General features: G+C 43.5%; 3 protein-coding genes across 4 annotated transcripts in view; 2 read left to right on the forward strand and 1 right to left on the reverse strand.

Moving 5' to 3' along the window:
• The first annotated feature begins 103 nt into the window (after positions 1–103).
• Positions 104–9,201, forward strand: PROZ (protein Z, vitamin K dependent plasma glycoprotein). The gene is made up of 8 exons (XM_083501277.1): positions 104–1,100; positions 1,711–1,874; positions 2,310–2,334; positions 3,711–3,824; positions 5,288–5,419; positions 6,462–6,547; positions 6,859–6,973; positions 8,563–9,201. The coding sequence occupies exons 1-8, from the start codon at positions 1,028–1,030 to the stop codon at positions 9,078–9,080; spliced, it is 1,227 nt and encodes a 408-aa protein (XP_083357403.1). The 5' UTR covers positions 104–1,027; the 3' UTR covers positions 9,081–9,201.
• A 677-nt stretch (positions 9,202–9,878) lies between these two features.
• On the reverse strand, positions 9,879–21,903 carry PCID2 (PCI domain containing 2). 2 transcript variants are annotated; one of them, XM_083501278.1, is made up of 15 exons: positions 21,727–21,903; positions 21,082–21,155; positions 20,403–20,492; positions 18,148–18,221; positions 17,597–17,664; positions 16,856–16,895; positions 16,399–16,453; positions 15,728–15,831; positions 15,442–15,517; positions 15,219–15,360; positions 13,260–13,360; positions 12,778–12,851; positions 12,390–12,515; positions 10,931–11,054; positions 9,879–10,412 (listed from the first exon to the last, which is right to left on the reverse strand). In XM_083501278.1, the coding sequence occupies exons 2-15, from the start codon at positions 21,115–21,117 to the stop codon at positions 10,323–10,325; spliced, it is 1,200 nt and encodes a 399-aa protein (XP_083357404.1). In that variant the 5' UTR covers positions 21,118–21,155; positions 21,727–21,903; the 3' UTR covers positions 9,879–10,322. The 2 variants fall into 2 exon arrangements, with proteins under 2 accessions (XP_083357404.1, XP_083357405.1); XM_083501279.1 differs by lacking the exon at positions 21,727–21,903 and adding an exon at positions 21,548–21,654.
• Positions 21,904–23,601: 1,698 nt separating this feature from the next.
• The window catches only part of CUL4A (cullin 4A), a 31,842-nt gene continuing 29,081 nt past the window's right edge, over positions 23,602–26,362 (forward strand). The window contains exon 1 of the mRNA XM_083501181.1: positions 23,602–24,395. Within this exon, the coding sequence (XP_083357307.1) occupies positions 24,221–24,395 (175 nt within the window). The 5' untranslated portion in view covers positions 23,602–24,220. The remainder of the gene's footprint in view (positions 24,396–26,362) is intronic.

The raw sequence follows: 26,362 nt of genomic DNA on the forward strand, positions 1-26,362 counted from the left end.
ATTTTCAACAACGCATCCTTTACAGTAGCAACAAATTCTATGCCTTGTGGACGCTGCTGGGTTTGTTTTGTTTTTTGAAAGCATGTTATCAGGCCATGCGAGTTGAGAGCTGCCACAGAAAGTTAGTATTCCAACCTATTCAGAAATCACAAATCATCTGCTAGCCTGCATCTGAATGGGCCAACCTCCCTGTATTTATCTGGCTAGAGAATGTACATAGCTAATAGTTCATGATCTTTGTTTCATTCCATACACTGAATTGTAGCCCCATTTTCTAGTGACTCACAATCTCCCAGTCTATAGCTTGGCAGAAAGCCTGTCCACTAAATTGTGTGTGTTCTCCCTCTTGTGGCCGCAAAGTACCAATGCAGAAACAGTGCTAGAAATGTGTATCCCCCCTCCCAAAAAGTGTTACAGATGAGAGATTTTGATTCAACAGAATAACATTCAGCGTTTTCCAACTTCCTAAAATCCTAACATCCATAAGCCAAATGCAAATTGTACACATATTTACAGTAATTACGCTCTTAAGCATCTCAATTCCTAAAAACCATTTGGGTGGAACAAATTGCAAAACTGTAATCGCTGCTGAATGTATGCAATCTGTTTTGGATTAGGGCAGACAAGTAGCTTCATGTGTCCTAGTTCAGCGACAGGAGTCCCAAAAGATCCATACAACAAGCTGGGGTGATGAAGTTCTAGGGTATTTCAATGCCCTCGCCCGCTTACAGAACCCAATTTGCTTTCAGCTGCTGAGGGAAGGGGGTTGAAATATCTTGCCACAACACGGAGTAAGTTTTGGTCAGTTGTAGAGATACCCTGGAATGCTTCCTGCCACTTGTTTTCTGTTTCTGTAGGGAAGAAGTCCTTTCTTTCAGAGCTCCCATTTGTAAACATTAGGCCCTGCCATTGCCCTTCTGTTTTCTTACTGGGTTCTTGAACTTTAAACTTTAGTCATTCAGTAACTTCACCCAAGAGCTAACTGCTAAGCAGGCGAAATCCAGTTAACTGTTCCAAGGGGACCAAAATGGGAACTCACAACAACTGGACAATATGGTTTCTCTTCCTTGCATTCATTTTTCATCAGGCAGAATCGAAAGGTATGGTGTTTTGTCCACAACAGTGTTAATTTGCCATATATATATATATATATATATGAGAGAGAACATGGGAGTCGGGGGCTTTTAGACTTGTCATTTAATCTGTACCTTTGAGAATTACTCCCCCCCCCCCATACAGTCTTCTTCAGTTAATGTTTAGGTGGGAACTTAGTTGGTTTGACTCACATGGCAGATTCCGTGATTTATATAGATGCAGTTTATTTGGTAGTCAAATTTGATTTGGTTCACATTTTTAAAGCCAAATTGACCAAATTTGCACTTTCTGAAATAATACGCATGTATATATGTGAGCTCTCAGCAATAGAGTCTGCTTCATCAGATGCAACCAAAATTAGTGGTTTGGTCACATGGTCTGTGAAATACATTTCAAAGTTCTGGGACACTTTTGCCTGTGGCACTACCCACCACTAACACAACCTACTCAAAAGGGTGCCTGGAAAGGTTGAAGAAGTTCCTCCAGCTTGACTCTACAGAAAGCTATTCTGATCGCTCCATGCGTAGGAAGCGAAATGCACATGGAGAGAGATTGCGCCCAGTAGGTCTGTGGGCAACATCTATTTGCTCCCCTCCACCTTTCCCCTCTTTTCAGTGTTTCTGTCGGCCGGGGATGCAAATCAAGTTGTTGCAAGGTCTAAGCGTGCCAGATTCATGTATTTCGAAGAGTTCCTCCCAGGTAATTTGGAAAGAGAATGCCTTGAAGAAAGGTGCACATATGAAGAGGCTAGAGAAGTATTTGAAGACAATGAGAAAACTGTATGTATTCTAAACTTTTCCTTTATGGGCGTATCAATCAAGCTGTAGTCCTGGCATTGAAATCCAATTCATGACGCAATCGTTAAGATTGCTGAACCAATGATAAGTTCTTAAGATGTAATCATTCTTGCACTATTTTTCACAACAACCCTGTGGGGTAGGTTAGGCTGAGTGGAGATTAGAAATCTGGTTTCCCAATTCCTAGTACGGCACTCTAACCACTGTACCACATTGGTTCTCACCCCTTACTTTTAAGGATCTTTTAAGCAGCCTTTCTGACCCCATTAACTTTTTCTGTCCAAAATCACACAGAGAAATCGTCAGAGAAATCAGGTGGTAATCCTATATTTGGTACAATATGTTGCTGGGGGGGGGGGAGAGAGAGAGAAATGGTCCACTGTTAAAAACAAAAAAACATTACATTTTTTTCCCCAGGACAAGTTTTGGAATGGCTACTTTGGTAAGTAGTTTTTCATATTTCATGATTTTTTTATTGGATATTATATTAAAAACTAAGGGATTTATTGGAGTTGCTCATTACACTAGAGGAAATCTGTTGATAATAGAGTATATGTTATGAGGCTAATATAGCACTTCCTTTTGCTCTTTTGTTTTGTGGCAAGGAAAATACATAAATAACAAGTCCATTCAATTCCTCCAGCTCTCCTCCATTCTTGGACTTGCCTCATGAACTAGATGATCACAGAAGTAGGGTGTGAGCCAAATTATTGCAGAAAATTTGCCCTTGAAATAAGTGATGAGGCAAACCACTCCAGTTAGGCTTTGGTCCAATTAGTAATTTGGTCTAGAAAACCCAATTATTCTGTTTCAAACTTGGGAAGTGTTTAGATTTAGTCCACTTATGAGCCAAATTGACTTATCTGGTACTTGGCACTCTGCTACAGTTGTGAAACAGATGCCAGAAGTGCGGGAAAATAGACTTCGCATGTTTTTGCCAGGAAAGCTGAATTTCCCAGCTGCATTCCAAGTGTCAGAGGGCCATAGCTCACTGGCAAAGAATCTGCTTTGCACGCAGAAGGTCTCAGGTTCAATCTTTGGCATCTTCAGGTAGGAGATGTTCCCTCTACAAAACCCTGGTGAGCAGCTGCCAATCGGCATAGACAACTGAGGTGGACCATTGGCCTGACTCAGTTTAAAGCAGCTTCCTATATTGCAAAGGGTATAAATTTCTGCCCTTCCCACTGCAGGAGCAGCAGCAAGCAAGCAGGCAGAAAAATTGGGTTCGGAAGCAGTTTGGATACAGATTAACTTGATGGTATAATGCCTTCCGGGACACAGGTGGCGCTGTGGGTTAAGCCACAGAGCCTAGGACTTGCCGATCAGAAGGTCGGCGGTTCAAATCCCCGCGGCGGGGTGAGCTCCCGTTGCTCAGTCCCTGCTCCTGCCAACCTAGCAGTTCGAAAGCACGTCAATGTGCAAGTAGATAAATAGGTACCGCTCCGGTGGGAAGGTAAACGGTGTTTCCGTGCACTGCTCTGGTTCACCAGAAGCGGCTTAGTCATGCTGGCCACATGACCTGGAAGCTGAACGCCGGCTCCCTCGGCCAATAAAGCGAGATGAGCGGCACAACCCCAGAGTCGGCCACGACTGGACCTAATGGTCAGGGATCCCTTTACCTTTATAATGCCTTCCAAGAGTTGGCAAGATTCACATTCTGAAATCAAGACTACTGAAACTGGGCAGCATCCCTTATTGAAATGTGGGTTTTTAGAGGGGAGGGAATGGGGTTCACAAAAACAATTTCGATGCAGCAGAAAATATTCTCACTATTCTAAATGCACTTACTAATAATATTTCCTCTCCCCCCCCCCCAAGATGGTGCACCATGTTCCTCCAACCCCTGCCTGCATAATGGCGTGTGCAAGGACAGCATCCGAAGCTACACATGTGATTGTAGAGATGGCTTTGAAGGAGGCAACTGTGCTTTTGGTAAATGGCAATGTTCTCTTTATAAAAAGGCATGTGCCACATCATTTCCTACAATCTCTCTAAATATAACATTGTGCCACCAGACGGTGATGTGGAGGCCCATTTTTCTCTACCTGTTTTCCCTGTTAAAATTAACAATGCTTTAACCTGAAACGCTTCTTTGGTGTGTCCAGATCCAGCCTATGTCACGTAATATCATTATTAATTACTCATTATGAACCTCTATCTTCCAACAATAGCTAACTAGGTGCCATAGGAAAATTCACAAGGGTGTTGTACACAATTGTCCCCCTTTCTGTCTGACAAGCAAGAGGTTACATATTTGATCCTTCCGTTTGCGGATAGAACTGAGATCTAGGGAGATGCTTCAGTTTTAAAACAGATGGTGATGGGAGGTGATTTCCACCAATCACCACCTTCCTCCTACAGCTTCTCATGCCACCTCCATGCTGCTTGTGGGAGGGTCTTAACAACCACATCCTGAACAGATTTTCAGGATGCATGGAGGGCTTCAGAGAGAATAAACTGATGAGTCACCTCTTCCCTCCAGCTCTCTAATAAGAATATCCCATGGGTGGAATTCTGAACCCAACTCGCCATTTCTGATCATAAAGGCAGTTTTCTTCGGGCGAATGATGGATGTGTGAATTGCTTTCTTTTAAATTTATTCCCAAGATAAATGGTAAACTCTTGACTTCCATAGTCAAACGTGAAATCTGACTGTTACAGCTGGATTACAGCTTTAGTCTTTTCTGGAAAACATTGCTGCCAGGAATTAATGGATGCCGCAAGTGTCATGTATCTCACACAAAAATAGGGACTAGTGGTTAAGCCTGTAGATGCTAGAAAAATAATTGAGCATCAAAGAAAAAATAAATAAATATTAGGGAAAGGGAGCCCATGTTAATTTATGCAAGATAATTTCAGCTGATTGTTAATTTTGGGTGAGATCTGTTATAGTACAAGCTGGCGTCTGCTTGCGCAACATAACTTCTCCTTCATTTCTCCCTCCTGAAGTCCCCCAAAACTGCTTTGGAGTTTTGAGGAAGCCCTTAGATTAGATTTTGGGAGGTACATCAGAGGCTGGAGCAGAGAGAAGTGAAATCAGAAGTCCTGTTGTGCAAGGATATTTCCTCTGCATAAGTGAGTGGATTCACTGGACATTGTCCTTTGTTTAAATGCTTGTTCTATACAGTGGTACCTCTGGTTAAGTACTTAATTTATTCCGGAGGTCCGTTCTTAACCTGAAACTGTTCTTAACCTGAAGCAACACTTTAGCTAATGGGGCCTCCTGCTGCTGCCGCGCCGCCAGAGCACGATTTCTGTTCTCATCCTGAAGCAAAGTTCTCAACCCGAGGTACTATTTCTGCGTTAGCGGAGTCTGTAACCTGAAGCGTATCTAACCTGAAGCGTATGTAACCTGAGGTACCACTGTAGTTTTAAATGTGTGTTTTTTTCTGTAGCTAAAAATGAGTGCCGCCATGAAATAAACGAGGGCTGCCAGCACTTCTGCTATCCAGAACTGACGTCGTACCGCTGTTCGTGTGCAAAAGCCTATGAACTTGGGAAAGATGCTAAATCATGCCTTCCCCAAGGTAAGTCTAGAAAATGGAAAAGAAAATAATTTTTTTAGGAGGCAACAATACGGGCCAATGTACCATAGTAGTTAAGGAAATGAACTGTGATTCAAGTCATCACTTCAGTCATAAAATCCAGTGGCTGCTTCATTCTTCCCCTTCTGTAAAACGGGGATAGCTGCCTCTCTTAGTGGGTTGCTAAGAATTGCAGGGATTCCCCCCCCCCCCGAAAGTCCTTATGTACATCCCTGTACAAAGACTGGATGATATCCAACCTCATGTGAGTCAATGCTTGTGCAAGGGAATTCTCTTTTCTGGTCCTTTGTCTCCCAACTCTCTGGTGGTGGAGAAGCTGTGGTGGGGAGGGGAGGAGAAGAAGGGGAAGTCCCATTCTGTTCCTGGGGGTTCCTTCCATTCATAAGTGGGCACTGCTGATTGTCCCCTGCTGTTGCTATTATTACTACTACTGTGAGAAAAATGTATATCATTATGATTGGTTGGAGTATGCATAGAGAACTGTTATTTTGCAGGGATTGGTGTGTGTGTGTGTGAGAGAGAGAGCGAGAGAGAGAGATATGCTTGGACATTGCAGGCAGAGATGCCTACCCATTGGGGTCGCCTTTTGGTGGAGACTGGGTAGCCCTACCCCCATTGCAACATTGCCCAAAAGAACAGTACCTTCCCCACCAACCCATAGGAATAAATTACTTTTTCTTTCCCGTGGAAGAAAGTAAACAAATTACATTCATAAAGTTGTGACATGTGCACATCATCCTTAAAACTCAGGCATGCCGTGTATAAAGCCCAAGCCTTCTTTACAATGCAAATTTGAAGGGGAGAAATTAATACCTGGTTTCAGAGTCGTGACAAAACCCACCGAGCAAAACTGTAGCTAAATGGAAAGGAACTGTGCTTGTTTTTGTCAACCAGGGATCTGATTGGGTTTAGTGGTGCGTCTGGGCTCCCCCCCCCCTCCCACAAAGAAGTTAATATTAAAAGTGAATCAAAGTTCTGGAAGCCACTCATAACATTTCTCCATATTTTTACCTACCATTGTTAGATCAGTGTGCATGCGGCAGACATCAAGACCACTTACCAGTGCAGCTGGATGCAACCGAAACAATCCAGAGAGGATTCCCTTGGCAGGTATGTGAAATGTTGAACACAGCCTTTATCCACACTTGCTGTAAATATGTGCCTAACCAGTGCTTAGGCAGGTCTGCCCCCACTTTCCTTGCTCAGACCACAGCTTGCTCTCTTCCCTCCTCTCAACTGCCCCTCTAAACTTTTGCCCAATTTGCAGTGCACTCAACATCCCTTTGACTGGTTGTGGTTACACCAGAAATGAGCTTTTCTTCTGTAATGGTGTGTTCCCTGGTGCAGAAGAACGATGTATTCTGCCCTATGGACTTAAAATTGCTAAATCAGAGCCATGTACTGTCTTCCGTACTTTCAAGGTCCTGCTCTTAAACTCAGAAGGAGAATGGTTCTGTGGTGGTGTTCTACTGAAAACTAATTTTGTCCTGACTACAGCTGAATGTGCACGGCTGACTCCCGTCATCGCTGTGATTGGTAGGTAGCCAAATGACCCTTTTGTCAGTTTGCATTTCTTGATCTGATGTGTAGAGATCTTTCCTATTCTACTTAAGCTTCCACCACACTCTTGAATTATCTGTGTGAAAGAAACAAGCAGAAGGTTCATGTTGTTTGGGTTATTCCTTCGGAGATGCCGATTACAGCTGGTTTAAACTGGTCCTGTTATTTATTTCTGTCAAGGTCTTGCTGACTATAATAATAGGCCAGATGGAGCCTGGATTTCACACTTTCTCTATCTTTTCCTTCTGGTGTGGTGTTCTGTACATAGTATGCTTTGTGTTAAGTTTTAGACTTATTGCAAGTTATTGTAAGTGTGAGTTAGTCTGCTGCAACTGGATTTCTTATAGACAGTGCTAATCCTGAATGTACTGGATTTGTGAGCATTATGCTCATTTGCCTTCAGTAGCAGTAAAGCTCTGCTGAATGAAATGCCTCTGTTCTATTTTGGGGGGATCCTGCAAGGTGTTTAAATTTTTACTCTGCTAACTATACATTGGAATCTACTCTGGATCAATATTGAGTAGAATTTCAATGACAAATCTCCGTTTTGAAAGCTCACAGCCATCTCAGGCATGTCTCCTCTTTGCAATGCAAAAGCGCATGAAGGTACTTTTTGTGCACTTCCCGTACATTTCACACTGGGGGTTGTGCAGGAACTATTATTAACAAGACTGCAACCACTTTGGTTCAGGCAATTGGTGTAGATAACCAACAAAAGATTACACTTCACCATTGCATTCCAAGATAAGCAGGCGACTGTGACACATACCCAACCTTACCAAATCCATATTAAGAGTTGTAAAAATTCTAGAGAACTTTCCTAGCTTTGCCAAGTCAACCCACTCAGGATTTGACCTGGGCAAGAGTAAATGACATTTTCAACAACAGTATGGGATGCAGGTGGCGCTGTGGGTTAAACCACAGAGCCTAGGACTTGCCGATCAGAAAGTCGGTGGTTCGAATCCCCACAACGGGGTGAGCTCCCGTTGCTCGGTCCCTGCTCCTGCCAACCTGGCAGTTCGAAAGCACATCAAAGTGCAAGTAGATAAATAGGTACCGCTCCGGTGGGAAGGGAAATGGCGTTTCTGTGCGCTGCTCTGGTTCGCCAGAAGCGGCTTAGTCATGCTGGCCACATGACCTGGAAGCTGTACGCCGGCTTGGACAATAAAGTGAGATGAGCGCCGCAACCCCACAGTCGGTCACGACTGGACCTAATGGTTAGGGGTTCCTTTACCTTTACCTTTAAGGTTGTAGCATTCTGTGGTTTCTCTTCTTTCCGCCCCTATAAAAATTGGGGTGAAAGGGCGGTAAACATACACATGCATTCCTGCGAGCTCCGTATCAAATGTTTGCTCTTCTCACCAAAAAAGGATTTGCTGGACAGTCCAGATGCATTTGGAAACTAACAGTATCGCCAGAGTATAATGTCGTTAAGTCCTATTGAGATATGACTATGTGCTTATTTCAATTCAAGGCAATATTGCTATAATAACGGTTTGCCAATGTGAGCCTATTCCAAGCAAATGCTATTGCAACAACTAACGGGTACATCATTACTTACACAGGAATCAACAGGCTGCAAAGAGCTAGGCAAGAAATACCTGTGAAACAGATAAACATACACATCCGCTATGATAGCGACACCGGTGAGAACAACTTGGCTTTGCTGGAACTCGAACAGCACATTGGCTGCAGCAGCCACCACCTGCCCATATGCGTCCCAGAGAGGGATTTTGCAGAGCACGTGCTGATTTTGGAACGGGAGGCCACTCTCAGTGGCTGGAAAGCCGATGGAAATACCTCCACAGGTTCAACGGCGGAGCTGTCGGTTTCGTACCTCAACGGAGACGAATGCAAGCAAATCCTCAACAGGACACTGATAACAAGGGAATTCTGTGGCTATAGCCGTGAAGTATCAGGAGAACTACTGGCTGGAGGTAGCTTTAGCGCTGTTGACTATAAAGGCACTTGGTTTCTGACGGGTGTTTTAGAACCATGGGCAACAGAAGCAACTAAGTGGGAAACATTTATATTCACTAAGACGACACGATACATGATGTGGTTTAAGCAAAAAATGGACTAACTGAAAGCAAGGGCAGAGGAATATGTGGAATGGCAAGGCCCGGCATTTGTAGGTATTTGTGTAGAAGTCAGTTGTAAAAATTATGTGCGCTTAACTGTTGACAATAAAACTTTTTGCCCTGGCCTATGCATTTTAACAGAACACATTACTAACGTCATTAAAAAAATACTTATAATGTAGCTTTATTTACACAGTACTAGCTGGTCCTGAGTTATTGCAACTGTTGGTGCCTTTTGATTTCCATGGCTACATTTGCATGAGTTTTAGCAAGCAAGGGTGCTCCTGTGTGACAGGATTTCAGACAACACTTTAAGACATTGTCCTACATGCCATCTTGTAGGGGCAATGAAAGCCCATCTATGTAGGACAAATGTCACCTGCATAGATTGATAAAACCGTGGTGTAAAATCTGACTATAAATTTATGCGAAAAACATTCTTCTTATTCACCGCTGTAGTCTCTTCAGTGGGAATTATCACATTTATTTCTGTGACTCCTGGGATACATACTGCAGAAAGGAATCGGAATGTTTAACAAAATGGAGCTATGCAACTATTTTACAAAACCAGACAAACTATTATTCTTTGTAAATTCAATGTCTTTTTTTCTTGTAGTCAACTATTTCAAAAGATGCTAAACGGAGGTCGCACACAGTGCATGAGGAAAGCAAACAAGCCACACCAAAGCATTTTAAAAACGTCCAATTAAATAAATAAAAGTTTCAATCCTCTCAGAAAAAAATGAGGATTTTCTAGCCCTTCTCTGTCGTTTGAACACACAAATACCACAAGATAAATGTTTACTGTTATTCAGTATTTAGTCAACCAATATCAGATACAAATGGTTGCAAAACACATTTTCAACTGTTCCAGCTACAGTAACATTTAACCAAAGGGTGTCAAAAGAAAACACAACGTTACAAAAACAATTTTTAGAAAATGTTTGCAGTTTTCTACAAGGCTTGGATCCAGCACAGTTCCACAAGGCAGCCTCGCCAGATTGTCCCATTTTCCCCAGCCTGCTGCAGCCTCTGCCTGCCTGCTGTTTGAAAAGGTCCTATGACAGTGCAGAGTGGCTTTGGGTTGGAGGAATAAGCAGGAAAGCCCCATTTCATTATAGCAGTCTCTTAAATACTCATGAGTACTCCCAACAGATTTGGTCTAAATTCACGGCCAGTTCCATCCTGCTCCAACAGCAACCAGCATCAATGGACAGCACGTCTCCATTTAGGTCACAGCAGATTCAACAGACGGTAGACAATGGAGGAAACGGGTTTTGCTTGCTGACAACAAGCTTTTGGTGCTGGTGCGATATATAGCCTTTGATGTGACCCTGGAACAGGAAAATGAATATTAGTATTGCAAAGGTAAAACTCTTTATAGATTTTGCTGGAATGAGATATGTATTCAGTAAAGTGCACAGGGCTTCCAAATAATATCATCATGTTATAAAAGTAATAGTTTTTCATTTGCTACTTAAATGGGACACTGTGTAGTTAATAGTGGATGAAAAGCCAGAAAAATGGCAAACCTTTTTCATTTTCTACAGAAAAGAAAGTGGGCAATGTGAGAGGCCTGCACAGGATAACAGACATCCTTTTGTACACATATTGTGGTAGTGCGTAAAACCACCACTAAGAAAATGCCCCTTGCTTAATACTTTAATATTAGATTTATGAACTATTTGCACTGAATATGCACAAGTCTATGCATGCCACCATATAAGCAAATAACTTGCCAGTGTTCATTAATGAATTGAGAGTTGGTTTTATATAGGCCTGGTACGACAACAACATGTTTGTGCAGAATGGTTTCATTTGTTCATGATGAATGATAAACCACGATGCTCACCATATATATGAGGTTAGCTAGAATGCACTGGACTTCATCCGTATCAACATCATTAACTTTCATGAATTTCAGGGCAACCAGAAAGGCATCTAAAGACAGCTGGTGAGTTTTAAGTAACAAATACCTGAAAGAAGAACAAGCACACCTCAGTTACTGTAGCAAACCTAGATGGGAGTCCCACCATCTCTATCCTGTAAGTACCAATTCATATTTCTGTAAATGGGGGAGTACAAAATACTTTCTCTAGCCCCACCTAAAGGCCAGGCCATGCTAATCCAACCAAATTTTTTTTCTCAGCAGAGAGTCAAAGCTGGGTGCGACCTGTTATAATACATGGACAAAGATTTAAGGGGGAAATAAACCTCACTTAGTCACTAAAATCTCAAGCTTAGCTGGATCCATTGCATCCTCCTTTATTTTTGAGGTGGGACAGAAACCTAAGGCTGTACTGCAAGCACAGGGTTAGGGGGCAAGATAATCTGATTGTGCCAGTTGTTCCTGAATCTGTCAACTTCTTTACCTTTTAAAAAAGGAAAGAAAACAAAGTTAACACAATGTAATTCACTTTTACTTCTTGCCCCTAACTTGATTTCTACAAGTTTTGTTCATATTCAGTGAAATGTTCCTAGAATTTTTTCCAAGGTAACTAGCATCATGGCTACCAAAAGGGAGAGTCGCCTAACAAAACAAACAAACATGGCAGCCCAGCTGAATCTTCATATGCCAGCAGGACCAGAGGCAGAGTCAAGAGAAAGGGGTCAGAGTCAGTCTTTCCCCCATCCTGGACGGTCTTCCCTTTTCAGGTAAAACTTCCCTGGTCTTTAAACCAAATCTTAACAGGTAGATCTCAAACCAAGAAATGGATTTGAAAAGCAATAATGGCTATTACATTAACAACTGCTTCCAGGAATATCTGGCAAAGGTGTAAATCTAGGCCTACAAACAGGAAAATACATTTTTAATCAGCACTCTTACAGTTAGGAAGAAGAGAAGTTTGGATTTGATATCCCGCTTTATCACTACCTGAAGGAGTCTCAAAGAGGCTAACATTCTCGTTTCCCTTCCTCCCCCACAACAAATGAGGTGAGTGGGGCTGAGAGACTTCACAGAAGCGTGACTAGCCCAAGGTCACCCAGCAGTTCATGTGGAGGAGCGGAGACGCGAACCCGGTTCACCAGATTACAAGACTACCGCTCTTAACCACTACACCACACTGGCTCTCTAATTATTAGGCCCTAGATGTAAGAGGAACCAATTGCTCTGAAGGAAAAACTTCAGCTTGTTTATTTCCGCCATTAAAAATGTCACAGGACTCTGTTAACGAAAATGGCAAGAGGTAACATGTTTCAAGTCAAGATGGCTTTTCCCTGTATTTAACACCAGAAATTATTATAATAACTCTAAGTACATATTCATCACAGACTGCCCTTTCAGACAACACGAGTGATACTCTCCTTACACTTTCTTGAAGAGATTCCTGTAGGTGATGATTTTCAGCTTCTCGAGAATAAGGAAGATACCACAGCGAATGAAGAATGTCTCATGTTTCGCCAGAGCCTCGTTCAATAAAAGAAGGTTCCCTTCACTAGAGGAATTTAAAATTAAGAAGCGTTTTGAAAAGGCTTGCTTCAGGGCAGATGCATACAGCATGTCTTTCCTACATATGGTACATAGAAATAGGGAAGGATGTGGATGGACAGGGAAAAGGAGAACTGCTTCTTCTGGACACAGTAGTTTTCTATGCAGTAGGGAAGGTTTATGGGGAGACGGAAGGAAGCTGAAGCCCTGTTGTGAATGTGGAAATCAGCTCATAAAAGGTCAGATTCTATCAAAGAAATGAAACTTACCTCACAGCCTTTGTAACTTCAGCAAACTGCATGAGGTCATATTTTTTTAAAAGCTGGATCATTGGCATGTGGCCCTGAAAGCAAAGCACAGTCTGAAGTTGATTTGACAGCTTTAGGACACCCTGCTCTTGAAGAATTCCAGCCCTCTGTTCTGGAATGGTTCTCAGCAGAGTTCCAACTGAGCCATCTGCAATTTTCGCCATTGACTTGGTGATTCACCAAGCCAAGCATAAGCTACCAGGCGCTGAATACACCTCTTGGTTTTGCTGCGAACTAGGAACTTTAAACGCCGATTAGTTATCAAGCATGTGGCTGGATTTCTCCATAGGTGGTGGTGGCGGCACACGTTCAGCTTGAGAGGTTACATGTTGTGCAGGTTCACCCTAGCCTATACTTGTCTGAACAGCCTGGTAAACACAGATAGTAGTTACAAAGCGCTGGAGTATGCCAAAAGGATTTTGGTATGTTCAGATGCCACTCACCAGTAACATTTTCACAGGCAGCAAATAAATTAAAATCATCCTTTTGTTTTTCTGGCTGGAGCGGTGGCAGTGCTCAAAGGCAAAAGACAGATATTCTTCCGCTGAAAACACAGAAAGAAGATTAATGCCATGGCTAAAACAGATACCCCATATTTACCAATGGTAAGAAAACACTTTTTAGAATAATGGTGTCAAAGCTACCTGGAAAAGGTTCACGGCTTTTTGTCCTTTATTTTACAGATTTGCAAGTATTCACACTGAAATAAAACCAGCCTCCGCCACTCCTTCCCCCACCCAAACAAAATATTTATCATCATATTTGAGTGTGGCTTGTATATAGTCAAGTTTCATAGCATTTATTTCCACACTCACTGTTAGCTCTGTGATATCAGCTTTCATGAATTGCAACAACAACAACAACAACAACAACAACAACAACAATTTATTTATACCCCGCCCATCTGGCTGGGTTTCCCCAGCCACTCTGGGCGGCTTCCAATGGAACACTAAAATACAATAAGCTATTAAACATTAAAAGCTAAACAGGGCTGCCCTCAGATGTCTTCTAAAATAAGCTTTTGCCTTCCAATGTTTGCCAGAAACCAAAGTGTTTGGGAAAGCAAAAGACTCTGACACACTATTTTGGTTTTTTTAAGTATGTGACCTAAGTTGAATGAGAGCCATTTTACTTATTTTCAGGTCATTTCACTCCCCGCCCCCCAACAGATATAACTGAGGCTGGCTTAATGTGAAGCCAAACTACCTCTCTTTTTTTCCTCCTACTTTGAACACTGAAAGTAGTATATCAATAAAACTAGAGGGGGAAAATATATATATAAAATGCTTACAATATTAATGCAACTCCACACACTTTAGTTTCAGGTAGACATTACCACAGAACTAGATTTAGGACATCAGCAGTGCTTTGTGCATTCTCCCTTCCTTGGCTCTCTCCTGGACAATCCCCTTTTCTTCTTTCAGCTTCAGGGCTAACTATGGGCAGTGTTACATCGACACAAACCACAGTTAGTGCAAACCCATTTCTAACCATGGCTGCCATTAACTATGGTTAATGAAACCATGTGGTTCAGATGTAATACTAGCCATAGTTTCATTTGAAACTGAAAGGTTGGGGGGATTATGTCAGTTTGCATTTCTTAGTAAGTCTTGATCTGATGTGTAGAGATCTTTCCTATTCTACTTAATTCAAGAGGGTTCTGGAAGCTTCTCTGTGTGAAAGAAACAAGCAGAAGGTTCATGGTGTTTGGGTTATTCCTTCAGAAAAGCTGAGTACAGCTGGTTTAAACTGGTTGTGTTATCTCTTTCTGTCAAGGTCATGCTGACTATAATAATAGGCCAGATGGAGCCTGGGTTTCATTCTCTCTCTTTCTATCTCTTTTCCTTCTGGTGTGGTGTTCTATATCTAGTGTTAAGATTTAGTCAAACTATAAGTTACTGCAAGTTTAAGACTGCTGCAACTGGATCTCTTATGGACAGTGCCAATCCTGAATGTACGGGATTTGTGACCATTATGCTCATTTGCCTTCAGTAGCAGTAAAGCTCTGCTGGATAAAATGCCTTTTTGGGGAGGATCCTGCAACATGTTTAAGTTGTTACTCTGCTAACTATACATTGGAATCTACTCTGGATCAATACTGAGTAGAATTCAAATGACAGATTATAGATAGGAAAGAGTCACGCGCCCATAGCACTCTTAAATGGGCAGCAGTGCATCTGCAGAGAGATTTAGCTAACAAGGCTAACTAACCCACTCCTAGAACTTGCAGCTTGAAGAACTGTAGTTTGTACCTTCACCTTAAGCGCTACTGCACCAGTGCAATACATCACATCACAATGGCATTACAGATAGATGCACCAACACAAACTGCTTAAAACTGCACAAAACCACATCAATGTGCACAACACTTTTGGCAAAAAACAAATAAACCAATACAGTACCTTGTTTAAAGTCGCTGTCAAACATAGCTTTCCGTCCAACATAGTATCTGTATGTCACCCTCTGTGCCATACTGTATTCATCTTTAAGATTTGAGCTATCAATTGCTCTTATCAGCGGCTTGCACAGATGAAGCTTGTTGATCTGGAAACAAGTGTGATGTTAGCAGAGGGAAATCAGCACAAAACGGCAGGATTGCTTTAGGAGTTTGGTTCAAGGTCGTACCTTAAAATAAATCTTGAACAGCTGATTCACCAGAAACAACATGCCCCACTTCTTGGAATCCTCAATGCCAGCTCGACTATAAAAAACATTAAAAATGCATCAGGATCAGATTGTATTTTAAAAGACAGGATTTTTTAAAATACAAAGAAAATCCTCTAAGCCTCTGATCCACTTTTTTGCAAACCGACAAAATCAACAGAACCTAACCAAGCTGCCACCTATATACATATATACAGACACACACACAGGCTACTCCTGGTCCAATTTAAACAGCATATTCACTTACGTGTCGCTGGCACATACTCGAAAACAGCTCATAAGGAGTTCTGCTGCTTTTTCCAACATGTCGCCAACTTTGCCTTTGCCTTTCTTTGCCAGCTGCTGGTCAGCCTATCGTGACACAAAGCAACCGAGAGTCACAGTCATACTCCTACTAGCAGGCCTTTGTCTTTTCCTAACAGTAACCGAGATGAAGTGTAGAACTCAAACATGCATTCGAAAAGGATGAATCAACCCCCCATTCTGCCTGTTGCAAACACACAGCTGCACAATCAAGGGTCTAACCATTTTGCTCTGAGCAGTAGACATCTTCAACATGTCCTTAAACACACCATAGGCCAGTTCTCTCCTCCCAACCCCACAACCAGCAAAATTAGATTGTCTGCTGTCAGAACAACTGCCCTGTAGGAAACGCTTGCTTTGTAGAACCAATGCATGTCCTGCTTACACTGCAAACAAGACCCCAAGAACAATTTCTTTAACCAAATTTATATATTGCTTGAGTGTAAGAAAACCTCAAAGCAATATGCAGAGCAAGTGCTCCCAAGGCAAGGCGAGTCTCAGGATGAGCACAGAAAAACCCCAAAGTTTTCCCCAGATCAGATAGGCCTTCACCACCCCCCCCCCACAGCAACCTCACTGGCACCCAGTAACTTAGTGACTAAAGATACTACTTACACTATTAGCAAAAATTCGAAGATCGAGGGCTACCGCATACATAATAGGCAAAGCCCTGGAAAAAAATAAAATACAACATAACAATGCATACAACATATCCCAAGTCTAGCAGCTTACGGGGCAGTTTTAAGTTTGCCCTCAAGCACATATATATAGCCTTCAGAGATACCCCTTTCATGGTACTCTTTGATACCATCTCCCCTACACCACGCTCCATCTTTTCTCTTCACATTTGTCCTTTCAATCCTTCTTGCTGGGAGCTGTGCAACCTTGGTTTTCATGATTTCTAATAGCCTTAGTTGGCCCTATGCACAACTAATGATGAAACATTTAGAGATGGCTTTAAATGCAATGGCATTTTGACCATCAACAGAAGAAATGGCATTTGCCTCTAGGTGAAAAGTCCGTTCTATTTAGCAACGGCATAGTTCTCCTTAAACGTTTACCAGATACTTACCAGTTTTCTTCTTTGTGTGCTTGAAAGGCTCTCAGGAAAGATGTGCCAAGGGTTACGGAAAATTAATACACTATGATTTATATAATGATGTGTTATTAACGCAAACACAGACAACAATACTGGCAACAGCGACTGGGCAGCCTCATGGACCATGTATTTCAGTAATTCACTACAGATGTTTACCAGAGGGTGGCTGCCAGGAGCCAGGTTGTCTGTATACAGGCTGAAGCTACCACACCACCAGAAGCTGGCAAAAGTCACTCCATGCCACCGGTATCACTTAGATATCTAAATCAAGGGATGGATATAACAGCACTACCAAACAGCAAATGTGGTTTTTAAGGAGAAAAGCAATTCCATCCACAATGGGGTGGCAATTATGCAGGTACCTCGAAGTTAGGTGCATCCTTCCGTAACTTGAAGCTCTTCAGATGTTGCTGGACTACAAATCCCATTAGTTGATGAGAGTAATGGGAGTTGTAGCCCACCAACATCTGGATAAAACCAGGCTGGTGGGGAATATTGTTCATCCAGCCAGCAGCACAAATGTCCCATTTGTCCAGTTATCTAACAAAAGCCCAGCATCTCTCCATATCCTTCAGTTCAACACTATCTTCTCCTGGGAATGCAGCCAGCAGCCCATATTGTCATAACACAGACTTGTTTATTCCGTAGGCCATGCTGAAGGTTCTGAACTCAGAATTCCATAGCAGACTTTGAATGGAGTGAATCATAAAGGATATTGTACTATAACTGTCTGGCACTTGTAAGCTTCTACAAAATCGTGGTTGGCAACTGCGTAAGTACATCTATCAAGAGGAGAGACAAAGATTAAGATTCATGAGACAATAGCAAAGCTTTATACTATTTTCTTTAGCTAGATTGATAAGTGCAATTCTTTGCCTATTTGCTCAGCAAAAAAAAAACTCCATATCTACCCAGAGTGCTTACTTCCGAGTACGTTTGTTTCAGCACTGAAGTCTAAAAATTTGTATTTGGCAACAGGTAATACTTGTTATTTTCCTCTACACTAAAGATATTCGAGCAGAATTTTTTTACTTTCCAGCTTACAGACTGCAATCTTGTACAGACTGAATAAAGCAGGACTGATTTTCAAGTGAGAATACACATAACCTGGTTACACATTATACAGAGCACTGGGGCTCCTCTTACAGTTTTTCTGTTTTTACTATCACTGCTTCCAATGCTTATGTCCCTCCTAGGTAAAATATGCATAGAACTTGTAGCATGAATCTTCAAGAATTCAAGCCATAACCCCCAAAAAGTTTTACCTTAAGTGGGCAGCAAACATTTCATCATAGGGTGGTTCCAGCACTTGCTGACATTTTTCTTCTGGAGATGAAAGCTAATAATAAATTAAATGCAATGAGAAATGTGATACCTTGTTACATGCAAAAGAATGTAACAAAAAGGGAAAGAAACCACCAGGGGAACAGGGCTTGTTGGACACTGTGCAATCAATTACTGACTCAACAGCGTGCAAAAACAACTGCAACAGTTCTTCATTCATAAAGCTTGCAATATTGGCCTGTGTAGCCAATTGGCCTATTGCGCTAACATTTTAAAATTATCTGTGAGAAAATTTAGAACGTCAGTGCATATTCAATAAATGGTGTGCATATGCGAGAAAGTGATCAGATCCATGCAAACACATTTATTATAATATGTGACAAGAAAAAATTACGCATGTAAATCAAGTTCATAAAGTACAATAAAAGACAATGTATTCAAGAGCTGAACATATGGGCAGGGCTGCTGAAGATCTTACTATTTGGTCTATGGCTTGCCTTGGTAATTAAGGTTTTATTTTTGTGGTTCTTATTTATATACAATGCTTAGAGAGATTCATTTTTAATTATCTTGCTTAAAATGTGGAACTGTTATTAGTAATATTAGGGGTATTGTTTGGTACTGAATGCAGAATTTGCATTATACCAATTCCTTTTTGTTGGGATAAGTAAACCACATAGTTGAAACATGAAGCTGGTTATAAATTAACTAACCAAAACAATGTAGCAGAATGCAATTATTTTACACTGGAAATGGTTACAGCAGAAATTACCTTTTCAGTACAAATACAGTGGTGCCTCGCAAGACGAAATTAATTCGTTCCGCAAGTTTCTTCTTCTTGCGAGTTTTTCGTCTTGCGATGCACGGTTTCCCGTAGGAATGCATTGAAAATCAATTAATGCGTTCCTAGGGAAACCGACTTCAGACCAGGTCCGGGGACAGTCTGTCCCCGGACCTCTTCTGAAGGCTGGGGGGGGGGGGGACAAGGGCTTTTCTTCCCACCCCCAGCATTTTAAAAAACCCCGGGACAGCGGAGGGCTTCTCCGCTGTCCGGGGCGATCTTAAAATGCTGGCGGGCGGCATTTTAAAATCGCCCCGGGACAGCGGAGGACTTCTCCGCTGTCCGGGGCGATTTAAAAGCCCCTGGGAAGGCAGGCAGGGGGGACAAAGAGTTTTGCCCCCCGCCAGCCTTCAGAAGAGGTCCGGCCAAGGCTTCGCGGACCTCTGCCGGCATGCCGAAGCCTGCGCGCGCTGACATTAGTGCGCCCAGGCTTCGCGGAGCGCTCCGCCAGCAGCGGCAGCGCTGCCGCTGCTGACGGAGACTTGCCGGCATGCCTCTCCTGCCTTCAAAAGCCGTCCGGGATAGCGGGAAGCGCTTCCCTGCTATCCCGGACTGCTTTAAAAATGCTGGCGCTGGGGAGCAAAGCCTTTCGGCCCCCGCCAGCCTTCCTGGACCTCTTCTGAAGGCCGGGGGGGGGGAAAGGCTTTGCTCCCCACCGCTAGCATTTAAAAGAGGTCCCCGGAGATTTCCCTATGGGCTTTCGTCTTGCGAAGCAAGCCCATAGGGAAATTCGTTTTGCGAAGCGCCTCCAAAACGGAAAACCCTTTCGTCTAGCGGGTTTTCCGTCTTGCGAGGCGTTCGTCTTGCGGGGTACCACTGTACAGCAGAGCAGTTGAGTTCCCTTAATGTAAATGCTGAAGATTTTAATGATTATACATGTTTACTCAGAATAAATGGCCACCATGTACAGTGGGGCTTACTCCATAGTGGCACTGTGGTCTAAACCACTGAGCCTCTTGGGCTTGCCAATTAGAAGGTGGACGGTTAGAATCTGTGCAACGGGTTGAGCTCCCATTGCTCTGTCCCTGCTCCTTCCAACCTAGTAGTTCAAAAGCATGCCAATGCAAGTAGATAAATAGGTACTGCTGCGGTGGGAAGGTAAACGGCATTTCCGTGTGCTCTGGTTTCCATCATGGTGTTCTGTTGTGCCAGAAGTGGTTTAGTCATGCTGGCCACATGACCCAGAAAACTGTCTGCGGACAAATGCCTGCTCACTCAACCTGAAGCAAGATGAGTGCTGCAGCCCATAGTCAAGTTTGACAGGACTTAACTGTCCAGGAGTCCTTTACCTTTATTGTTTTACTCCATAGTAAACATGCTTAGTAAGCCCCATTCAGTTCTGCTAGTCTTACTTGCAGATAAAGTGTATACAGGATGGAAACTCAAATCTCTTACCTGAAGTCTAGGATTTGCAACATGAGGATGTTTAAATGACACCAACTCTGCACAAAACAGTCCATCTCTGCTGTCAATAGATTCTAACACCTGTAATAGGAACACACACACAAAATATTATAGAACAAATTCCCTAGCCATACCCACAGAAGCAGTAAGAAATATTCTCATTCCTTGTTTTGTCAATTGCCATTTTGGTGAAAAGGCTAGGGAGGAGAACCTGTTACCCTCAAGATGTTGTTGGTCTTCAGCTCTGATTATCCCTGGCCAGCAGTCATGCTGCCAGCAACTGACGGTAATTTGAGTCGAACAACATCTGGAGAGTGACAATTTCCTGGTGCAAGAGTGGGGAAACCTCCAAGTTTCACTGCAAGGGAATATGACATTCATTCTTGTACCAATGCAGAGACCAGCCTTCTATATCCCCTACAGCTAAAAGAATACCAGTGAGCAATGGGTGATTTTAGTGAGGCAAAAAAAGGTAAAAATTTGAAGGGACTTTGTGCCCAGTCAATTAACTACTTTCTAATAAGAGTTTTAATGGCTAGCTCAGTTGATTAGAGTGTGGTGCTGATAAGGCCAAGGTAGACATGTCTACTCAGAAGTAAGCACCACTGAGTTCAATGGCACTTGCTTCCAAATTAGGATGTGTAAGATTCACCACAAAACTATCACTTACCTGTTGCAGATACTGATTTATACTGATATGTGCCATTGAAAGGGTGTTGCTCCAAAGCAAGTAAGCACCTTATACTGAAAACAAAACAAAAAGAACACTATGAATCATGATGACAAAAGAGTTATTCTGTGGACCAGACTGGGGAAACTATCGTCAACCCTCCTCAAATGTTTGCATGCTTGGGTAAAAAGGGGTGGGAGAATGGATATGACTCTTGCCTTTGCACAGCAGGCTATGTTCCAGCTAAATTAAAAATCAGATGTTGCTATACACACAAGACTTCTAGAAAGAAAGAAAGAGCAGAGAAACTGCAGAGAATATGATCCACCCCAGGATGTGATAATCTATCTGACGTGGAAGCTAGAACCACAACATTCCAAAAAGGAACTCTGCACATGTTCAGAAGTACATTCAGAAAGGAAGGAAGGAAGGTCTGGGGCACTTGAAAGGCTCAGACATTTATTACGAAAGATGCTTTGCAAAGAAAAAGGCCTTGCGGGTTTCAGGGTTGGAGGAGAGCGACGAGCTTTCTTGCCTGATCCTGACGTGCAGCGCCCCAGAAGTCCTTCACGCTGCACACCGAGCATGCGCAGAACAACCACTCCATCGGACCCCTCCCCCGCGAGCCCCTTGTTGACGACCTACCGCCGAGTTTCAGCACACGCAACTCCTAGACGCGTCGCTTCGGCAGTTCGCGAGGAAGCCCAGCAGTGAAGAGTCGCACCGACAACGATGCGTTAGCTTAGAGGGAAAAAGAACTTCCTTTCCGCCGAGATCTTACCCCTTCGCGGATTGGCTATCGCCACCTCAAGGCTCCACCTACTCCCTCTGCTCACGTGACATGTTCGGCCATACAGCCTGCGTCGCGGCTCCTCGCGAGGCCGGCAGAGGTGGGTGGGCGGGGCCTCCGCTCGCCGTTCACCTTAGATTGAAGAGGGCGGGGCCTCACCAAAGCCTCCTATTTAAATCGCAACCGGCGCAGGGTTCGTCTTAGGGGCGGGGAAGGATTTTATCCGATTTAAGGCGATATAGATGACAGGATCAGGGGTGCTAAATTCATCCCGTTCTGTTGTTCCATTTTTGTTGTTGCTGTTCCGCCCTACCTTCTAGGCGTTTGCATATAATCTTTATATGTACGTAGAAAATCACATGCCATCTCTATACCTATTTATACAGTAGAATTGCAATTTGCAACAACCAGTGGCCCAGACTCTCGAGCAAACTATCCAAACCCGCGTTCAGTCTGTGAGAGTCTCATGCAAACCTGACTACAGTCCACATGTAATCATGTAATGTTTTTACTATTTGTATAATAATAATATTTATTTATATGCTGCCCATCTGTCTGGGTTACCCCAGCCGCTCTGGGCAGCTTCCAACAAATCAAAACACAAATGTGGAAAGCAGCAAATGTGGTGGTGCATGTTTACCCAGAAGTCCAACTGATTTCAGTGTGACTTGCCCCCTTCAATGGGCAGCCCTACATACTGCACAAGTAATGAGTGAAGTTGCAAGCTGATGGAATACTTGAACCCAGTGGGTCTTTCTTCTTAATAAAGGGGCCTAGACTTTGTGCCAAGTGGGGATCATTAACTGTTATGAATGTTTTACTTTGTGTTCAAATCAACATAGTTCTAGCCCAGCTAAAAGGCCCTACCCCTTGTAAGCAATTGTGAAGTTGTGTACATTTGAGAAGTGTATACATATATATTATTTATACACTGAAATAGTAGTGACTGACAGGGAAAGATATATTTGAGTTGTGCTAGATAGCTCAGTGAAAATGTTGACAGCTGTTCTGCAGCTGCAAAATGGCAAACCCCATGTTAGGAAAAGAACTGAAAATAAACTGTCAATGTCACGGCTTTATTATCTTTGCTCACTGTGAATGGTGCATCTGTGAACCACCCTGAGACATCCAGGTATAGGGCGGTATATAAATTCACATAATAATAATAATAATAATAATAATAATAATAATAATAATAATAATCTGCTGCAGCACATCCCAGAGGCTTCCATCTGCCCCGGCTGCAACAAAACATGTCACTCCCCTATGGGTAGCTCTACAGCAGGCATAGGGAAACTCAGCCCTCCAGATGTTTTGGGACTTCAACTCCCAGTGCTTTTTGTCTTCACCCCACTTCTCCTCCATTGTCTCCTGAGGCAGACAGAATGCCAACCTCGCAGCTTCTTCTGCTTGGTCTTGAGACTTGTAAATCCGGGGAATGTCCTCGGGAAACGAGGACGTCTGGTGACCTTACTATACAGTATCAGCTTGTTCCCACGACGAATAAACCTGGCTTCTCTTTCTCTACTCAGAATGAACTTGCGTAGAGTTCAAAGGAGATGGGGGGTGGTTTGTTTGTTTCTTTGATTTATTTGACTAATTGATTTGTCGTTCCGTTTAATTCACAATGCAAAGAATCACACGGCGCCCTTTTACTGTGCAAAAAACCACACAACGTAAGAGCAAAACAAAGCAGAAATAGCGCCTCCCTCGCCCGCGCACCGCCCACCCCCACCCCTTAGGTAAGTGGATATAGGATTGCGGCCTTGGCCTGCCTAACGCCGAGCTGCTGCTGTGGAAACGGCGGCGGTGTCGGAGGTGCTGCTTCGCCAGTTGCCTCCCACCACCCCCTTGCCTGGCCCCTGCCCGAGTCCCGTGACAGCAGGCTAGAGCCCTCCTCCGGGCCGAGGAAGTCGTAGGTATCTGCCCCGGCGAGGCGCATCCGCCGCCTCGGCCTTGCTTTCAGCAGCCGCCCCGAGCCGCGGCGGAGGCAGCAGCTTCGGCCTTCACCCGAGGGGACCAAAGGAGCCATTTTGTGAGGCGGCATCGGGGGCGTCGTCGTCTGCTGCTTGCCGCTTCTTCGCTGTTCCCGCACGCCGAGTCCAGCGGCCGGGAAGGGGGCTCCGCTCCGGCCTTTTCCTTCTTCGCTTTCCGTGCGCCCCTCATGGAAGCGCCTGGGTCGCTGAGGCGGCGCCCCGTTGGCGGCGAGGATCTTTACCGTTGTTGTTATTACCGTCGCCCCCTTTTGAGAGCCGTCGTTCAAAACTGAGAGGAAAGCCGGAGGGAAGGAGGGGAGGGGCGCCAAGGGAAATCTACACCCCACCCACCCCCGGGATTGCTGGGCCGAACATGGCCGGCGAGCCCCAGAAGAAGCAGCACTTGTCGGCGCTGGTGGGGCACACCAACGGCTTCACCAAGCCCGCTTCCCTGGCAGCTGTGGCCGGCGTCCGAAGCGGGCCGGCCGGCTCTGGAGCTGCTGGTGGAGGGGCCACGTCCAAGAAATTAGTGATCAAGAACTTCAGAGGTGGGTGTGCAAGCGCACCTAGGATGCTGGAGGAGGAAGGAGATGTTCGCGTGTGGGACTCGTCTCCCCTGTTTGTTTGGGTTTTGTTTTTTTGCAAGTGAACGTGTCGCGCTCATCAACACCCTCATTTCAAACGTTTTGTTCTGCTTTCTTTTTCGTCCCCATTTGAATAGCTCGTTTAGAAATGCAACCTGGTTTTGTTTTTGTTTCCCACCCCTTTGCAGATGTGCTTAAGGGGTTGTCAGATTTAAAGGCGGGATTCTAAAAATGGTGTAAAAGTGGGTTTTCCTTGGGTGACGAGTTAGGGATACAAAATGGTTTCTCCTACACTGTCGGTTTGGGGGTTTTGTTTGTTTGTTTTAATGTTACTGACCTGCCTTGTTTTGCACCTGGGGATATTAGGCGGTCAACATCACAAATGTGGATAGGGTTGTTGTTGTTTATTGAATTTATATACCGCCCTATACCCCAGGGGTTATCTCTTAATATCCTTGAAACCTGCCTTTCAGTGCAAGCCTATACACACACACACACACACACAGAAGTAAGCCCCACTGACTTCAATAGGACTCCCTCCCAGGTAAGTATGCATAGGCTTGCAACCCTAGTTGCACTTGAGGATGGGGTTGAAGACAGAAGCTTAATTTCTTTCCCCCAAGCCTCCTGCTATGTTCTTATGGGTGAACCTGCAATTATGATGATGGGATGGGGCTCTCTAAAAAATTATGTGGAGTAAAAGGGTGTGATCTTGTGAATGTAGCTCAGAACATTTTCACATGTGGCATTAAAAGTGACATTTGACCTAACAGACAGCAAGCAATTTTAAAACTGATTGGTGAAAACAGTCTTACTTCTCTGTATCTTTAAGATTCGAATATTTTGATCGTAATGCTGTTGACTTATTAATATGAGTCAGCAGAATTCCAGAAGTGTTCCTTGATTTTAAAAAGCTCTTCAGGCACACAAGAGTGTGAGTATGTGTGTTTGCTTGCATATACATACAAGCTTGCTTGTAAACATGCCTGAATGCAGGAAACTTGATATTTACCATACAGATGTACTTGCTGTCATCTTAAGCCTGGCTCTTTGTCAGGCAGACCAAGGACTCTAAGCAACTTTTCCTTGTTTGACATGCAGGAGTATAAGAGTGTTTGGCACTTTGCCTGGTCAGATCAGTCACTGGCAGCCAATCAGGAGCACAGGCCCCTTGGCTTGTGTTGACGTGTGACATCCATTGCCCTTTCCTCACTTTACTGTCCACATGGGACCTCTCTATAAGAGTGAAACTAGATTTTGTTACTGTTATCACAGAGGCAGTTTTAAGTCTCATATTTCCTTCATCTGTTGCTTGGTGTCCTGCTGCATTGTCTGCAGGCCACCAAATGACAGCAAGCTGCTGTGTACTGCATGTTGTTTAATTGTGTCTAACCGCTATCCACTGCTTTCATACTCTTATCATTAACAAATTAGAATCTGTAGACATCACCTGAAATGTTGAGGAAGTTAAAGTATGCTAAGGAACAACTAATCCTTTCAATCTGAAGTATACACTCTCAAGCATCTATACCTCTCATGTGTCCAGTTAAACATCTCCAAAAGAGAGATTTCACTCCTATGAAGCTGAGCTTTGTATTTTTTTCACAAAACATTACCGGTATGTTACTTGCCTAAACTTAGTTAGCCTAACCCTTCTTTCTCACCCTTACCCACTTTAATGCTGCATAACAAATTCATGGACATATACATACATGACAGTTCATTTTAGAATATATGTGCAGCAACAGGTATCACACGTACAGGGGAACCCTATGCATGTTTCCACAGAAACAAGTCCTAATATGTTCAGTGGGATTCACTCTCAAGTAAGTTTGCACAGAATTGCAGCCTTCATTTGTTCCAGTAGTATAATTTTGGTGTTCCTCGTTAATGTGTGCTCCCTCATAATATGGATTTTTGACCTTTAGAAA

Source organism: Podarcis liolepis, assembly GCF_965112155.1.
Source record: "Podarcis liolepis genome assembly, chromosome: 4".
Taxonomy (NCBI): Eukaryota; Metazoa; Chordata; class Lepidosauria; order Squamata; family Lacertidae; genus Podarcis; species Podarcis liolepis.

Bases quoted from the DNA above. Each gene is read 5' to 3' on its own strand.
- PROZ (XM_083501277.1), top strand. From the start codon at position 1,028: ATGGGAACTCACAACAACTGGACAATATGGTTTCTCTTCCTTGCATTC. The intron at 1,101-1,710 runs GTATGGTGTTTT...CCCTCTTTTCAG, and splicing joins TCATCAGGCAGAATCGAAAG to TGTTTCTGTCGGCCGGGGAT. The intron at 2,335-3,710 runs GTAAGTAGTTTT...CCCCCCCCCAAG, and splicing joins GTTTTGGAATGGCTACTTTG to ATGGTGCACCATGTTCCTCC.
- PCID2 (XM_083501278.1), bottom strand. From the start codon at position 21,117: ATGGCACATATCAGTATAAATCAGTATCTGCAACAG. The intron at 18,222-20,402 runs GTAAGAGATTTG...ATTTATTATTAG, and splicing joins TTGCAAATCCTAGACTTCAG to CTTTCATCTCCAGAAGAAAA. The intron at 13,361-15,218 runs GTACTGTATTGG...CTGTGTTTTCAG, and splicing joins TGACAGCGACTTTAAACAAG to CGGAAGAATATCTGTCTTTT.